Source organism: Grammomys surdaster, unplaced genomic scaffold (genome assembly GCF_004785775.1).
Source record: "Grammomys surdaster isolate TR1022 unplaced genomic scaffold, NIH_TR_1.0 125408, whole genome shotgun sequence".
Lineage (NCBI taxonomy): Eukaryota > Metazoa > Chordata > Mammalia > Rodentia > Muridae > Grammomys > Grammomys surdaster.
Genome location: NW_021620278.1, coordinates 517,860 through 523,360, shown reverse-complemented (window position 1 = coordinate 523,360; position 5,501 = coordinate 517,860). Strand labels below are relative to the sequence as shown.

At 43.3% G+C, this 5,501-nt stretch overlaps 1 protein-coding gene across 2 annotated transcripts in view; it reads left to right on the top strand.

Moving 5' to 3' along the window:
- LOC114637754 (arylacetamide deacetylase-like 4) overlaps nt 1-3,703 on the top strand; it is a 10,155-nt gene extending 6,452 nt beyond the window's left edge. Inside the window, exons 2-4 of one of the 2 annotated variants that reach the window (XM_028786019.1) lie at nt 470-641; nt 1,325-1,388; nt 2,929-3,703. In XM_028786019.1, coding sequence (XP_028641852.1) covers nt 470-641; nt 1,325-1,388; nt 2,929-3,703 — 1,011 coding nt within the window. Of the gene's footprint in view, nt 1-469; nt 687-1,324; nt 1,389-2,928 lie in introns of both variants that reach the window. The other variant, XM_028786018.1, reaches the window with a different exon arrangement.
- The last annotated feature ends 1,798 nt before the right edge of the window (nt 3,704-5,501 follow it).

Below are 5,501 nucleotides of genomic sequence, written 5' to 3'. Positions count from 1 at the left end.
TCTCCCTCTCTCTCTCTCTTCATTCTTTCTTTTTTTCTTTTCTTTTCTTTTGTTTTTTTTTTTGAGACAGGGTTTCTCTGTGTAGCCCTGGCTATCCTGGAACTCACTCTGTAGACCAGGCTGGCCTGGAACTCAGAAATCTGCCTGCCTCTGCCTCCCAAGTGCTGGGATTAAAGGCGAAAGCCACCACTGCCTGGCAAATTGCTTGTTTCTTAACACTGATGCTGGCAATGGAATTTGAGTACACGTTTTCATGGAGACCAGCAATTCAATTACAGCAACATCAATATTCAGGACCTTTAGGGAAAAAAATTTGAACACTCTCTTCTCTCTGAAAAGAATTCACAGTCATTTATGTCCTCATGATTTCTTTGCACATGTATGAGGCAGGTGAGACATGGGGAACACACTTGAGTAAGTAAAGTAGTTTCAGCATCCTGTGCCTCACTTTTTTCTTTGCTTCCTACAGGGAAACATACTAGAGAAACTGAGAATTTGTACGGTGCCCAGGTTTTTTCAATTTGTCCAAGGTTTAATGCTGATAAAGAAGGATCCTAATGTGTTGGTTACTGACACTCATTTTGGGACAGTCCCTGTGAGGCTGTTCAAGCCCAAAGAAGTGTCTCTTAAACTCCGGCGAGGCATCATCTTCTACCATGGAGGAGGTGCAATGATTGGAAGCCTGGGTAAGGAGCTTTGTGCATGGTGAGAAGGAAGGTCCTTGGGAAAGGGAGGACCTGCACATATTCTCATGAGGACTTGTCAGGAAGAAGTTAATGTACTGGACATTGGAGTTTCTCAAAGAGAGTTGGAGTCCAGAGCTTGATCAGTCAGTGGTTCATAGCTTATATAGCAATGCTGTCTAAGTTGTGGAAGTCTAGAGTGAGGCTGTCTTGGCACTGGACTCATTTCTTTTTTTCCTTTCACAGCCCTGGGCACTTCTGTCTTTTCTGTCTCTATATAAAATTTATGCACTTTCCTTAGTTTGGTTTGCAAAAGGTGAGGGAAAGTCCATTGATATTTATCCTCTTCATTGCTGAATCCCAGATGTAGTGTGCTGACTTCGCTTGTCCTATTTTGCCTTAGTATTCTCTTTCCACCAAAAGGGTCCTTACAAATATGCTTCAGAGCTTGTCACTACTACTTTGCACCTTTTCCCATACATCTACATGTCTTTTCTAATCTTGTCACCTATGTCTCTTCTATGAACTTCAGAAATAAGATGTCATATCTGGGTCCACAAAGGTAGCTGCTGTCCCTAGAATAGTGGTTGAATGTGTTTGGCTCTTGTCACAACTGCTTAACAGTGGATATTCTCTTGCAGACACTTACCATGGCCTGGGTAGCTTCTTGGCCCATGAGACAGACTCATTGGTGCTGTTGGTTGGGTGAGTGAATTGAACATGGTGGCCTATATATGCCAGGGTAATTTTTGGAATGAGCTGAGTGACTTTAGACATCAGAAAGTTGTCCCAACTTTGGTGGCAGTGGGGAGTATGTACAACTCCTCTGTAGGTCTAGGGGTTTAGAAATCCTTACTTACAGTTCCTGACATGGAGTGTCTAACATTCTTGGCCCTTTAAAGCTACAGTTTCTATTTCTCCTGGTTTGTTTCTCCTGTTGTGGTTACTGCTGTCTCTATCCCCCTTACTGTCTCTCTGGTGTTCTATTTTATTGCTGTTGTCAGCACTGCTTTTATGTTATCCATTACTGCTATTTTTGAAGATTACCATCTGTTCCTGTCATGGACACTGGACAGTCACCTTGGTTCTGTTACAATTGGTCTCAAGGCTTCTGGTTTATTCCATGGCCCAGTCATCACCATTGTCTAACTGTCAGTGGTCCTTATAGCTCTACCAATTTCATGACTCAGCTCTACTGTGCTTCTGCAGCCTCTGCTGACACTGCCATCAACACTTCTTTCTGGTAATCTGTTTAGTCTTTTCTGTAAAGGTAGGCAGGAAGCAACCAATAGTGACAGGCTACTTGTTGGGGCTAATATTACAAACCTAGGAGGCAGACAACACAGGAATATGCCTCCCAGCTGGCTCCCCAAAATGAGCACAATAGCTTGTTTCTCTTATCAGAAGGAGGGTGTCCTCCAGTGTCAGCAGACATGTGCTTATGAGAAGCGGTATACTGTCCCTTTTAGGCCAGGCTGGAGTCCTTCTGTTAGGTAGGTCACATTTTTTCCCTCTAGCCTCATATTGCAAGGATAGCTTGTTTCAAACTGTTGGAAACATGTTTGGGTAGGACTGCAAATTCAAGTGCTAGAGGTGTTTTAGAGTCAAGTGGCCTCAATTATTATGTGGCTTCCTCAATGTTTCTATGTTGCTTTAAATGACCAGTGTTGATATAAACTTAAGTGGCTTCTAGACAAACAGCCATTTTCTTAAATCAGCCCCACAGAGGAGTCTAAGAGCTCCCAATTAGGAAGTCTAATCACCTCTTCTCCTAACACTTTTGCTTAATCACAGGAAAATAGACATTAGGGGGAAATGTCTTATTAATAATACTAGAATCAATGTAAAGTGTGTTTAGTGATGATTTTAAGAATTCTCACGCTGTGCTCAGTACATCAGAGAGAGGCGAGTGTGTGGAGAGCTGGGAACAGAGAGTTCCAGTAGCCTTTTCTGGATCATTGCTGGTTGCTCAGTTTTCTAAGACAACATCTTTGTACTTGATGGATTCTGTACTGGTAGTGCAATCTTGAAAAACATAGCAGGTGAGAATGGAGGATCCTGTCTTCCCTGATTCTCATGGCTCCTCACATTTGTGTAGGAAAAGTGAAGGTTGTTCTGTTTACTTGTTAGGATCACTCTGAGGATTGAGTCAGGTTTGGGGTTTTTTGAGAGTAGAGGATAATGATTGAAATTATCTCTAGTGATCCAGTTGTAAAGAAGCATATTATGGTTACTTTTTCATCAGGTACCGCAAGCTTCCTGAGTATCATCATCCTGTCCTTGTCAATGATTGTCTGAATGCTACTATCTACTTCCTGAAGAACCTGGAGATTTTTGGAGTAGATTCATCCCAGGTGGTGCTCTGTGGTGACAGTCTTGGCGGTTGGGCTGTGGCCATTGTCTCCCAGGTCTTAACTAGCATCCCAACTCTACCTAGAATCCAGACTCAAGTCTTGATTTGCCCAATTCTGAACTTGATCAATTTTCAGTTACCATCCTATCAGCAAAGCAAAAATGTGCCATTTCTTACCAGAGACATATTGCTTATGTTTATGTGTAAATACTTGGCCATTGACCTCTCTTGGACAGATGCCATGTCGACAGGTGCAATTATACCTCTGGTCAAATGGAAGAAGTACAGAAAATGGCTCAGCTATGAGAACATCCCCAGAAGGTTCTGGAGCCAAGATACACAACCTGAGGTTCTTGGACCATTCAATGAGGCTGCTTATCTAGAAACCAAACATGTTTGGAGTGCAGAAATTTCACCTATCCTAGCAGATGACAGGATCATTGCTCAGCTTCCTAAGACATTTCTGTTGACCTATGAGAATGACGTTCTTCGGGATGATGCCTTACTCTACAAGAAGCGCTTGGAAGACCAGGGGATCCCTGTGAGCTGGTACCATGTGGAAGATGGTTTTCATGGATGCATCAATTTGTTTGATAGTCAGCTTTTCTCTTTCCCCTGCTCCATGAAAGCTGCAAATGCTCTTGTCAGTTTCATTAAAGACATGTGACAGTAAATTTTGGGTTTCAGTGGAGTGAGTCAAGGAAGACCTCTATGCATGTTTTCAGGCCTTTGCTCAGGTATGTATTTTAGCGAGAGGATATACTGAAGACATCCATGATTCAGGTTGGAATTAGATGTGGAAGCAAAGAACTCTTGGTTTCCTGCTTAAGAAGTCAAATTTGTGTTCTCTCTTATGTCACAAATACAGTGTGTTACATCCAGTCACACTCTATACTACTTTTAAATTGGAAAATTTATATTGTATTTATAAAATATGCTCTTGATATTTCTGAGGATTTACCCAGGTCTGTACATAATAAATGCTGTCCAGTCATGCTGTCACTCACAATGACAAAACACTGCCTGGGTCTCATCCCTTCTGAAGAAACAGTCATGTTTTTGCTTCTGAGGGCAAGGTCACAGTGGTCACAAGGTCACAGCTCCACTCACATTGCTTCCATACATCCTGAAAAATGATTTTCAGTTAAACTCTCCAAAGTAGCTATTTGTAGGCTGACTTCTGTCATGATTTCAGTGTGAATTTTCAAGAAACATAGGTAGGTCAAGAGGCAATATGTGGGGAGCTACAGGGATGGGTGAGCTCTGAATGCCAAGACTTTCCCATGGAATTACATTCCATTAGAATTCCTTTCTCAGATCCCTGTCTACCCTGAGATGGATTCTCATGGGCACAGTTATGTTGGGAGCACAGGAAGTCACCTGAAATAAAATGTGTTTCTAGGTGTGTGAGGTGATGATTACACAGGCTATTCTCAATGTTACGAAGAGTCTCACCCCACCATTGTCCAGACCACAAAAGTGATGAGTTGCCAACATCCTTGTATGTAACTATACTTTCTCCAGGATCAGGTGTTGTGGGAGATTTTGGCTGCATGACTTTGACTTCCTAGGTGGGTCATGCTTCCAGGCACCCATCCAGGGAATCTTTGGATCTGTGGATTTAACACACACGCACACACACACACACACACACACACACACACACGTGTGTGTGTGCGTGCGTACTAGTTAATTCTAAAATGCCTTGGTTACTTCAAATGCTGTGCACTCCTAAACCTTCCCCTGCTACCCCAGGTCCAATTGGGGAAGTGGTCAGTGGCCACTTCCTGGAAGTCTCACACGGTTGGGTGACTTTATCTCCTGTCATTACTGTATCCCCTTCTTCTTGATTCCCTGCGATGCCCTCTGTCTCCTACCTGTGCAACTTTAAGTGTCCCTCCCTGTGCCTAGCCACTGGCTGCTGGAATCTTTATTGATAGACCAAAACCCAATTGGGGACAAAGACTTTCAGCATATGGACATGCAGACTCAAGGCATTAGTACCAATCTCCAACAATTAGGTTTCTCACCTCTGAGGATAGTACAATGAGTTTGTATTGGCTGATTTTGAGTGTCAACTTGACACAAGCTGGAGTTTTCACAGAGAAAGGAGCCTCCCTTGAGGAAATACCTCCATGAGATCCAGCTGTTTGGCATTTTCTCAATTAGTGATCAAAGGTGGGAGGGCCCATTGTGGGTGGTGCCATCCCTGGGTTGGTAGACTGGAGTTCTATAAGAAAGCAGGCTGAGCAAGCCAGGGGAAGCAAGCCAGTAAGTAACATCTCTCCGTGGCCCCTGCATCAGCTCCTGCTTCCGGACTTGCTTGATTTCCAGTCCTGACTTCCTTTGGTGATGAACAGCAATGTGGAAGTGTAAGCTGAATAAATCCTTTCCTCCCCAACTTGCTTCTTGGCCATGTTTGTGCAGGAATAGAGACCCTGACTAAGCCAGGGTTTCTGTTATTG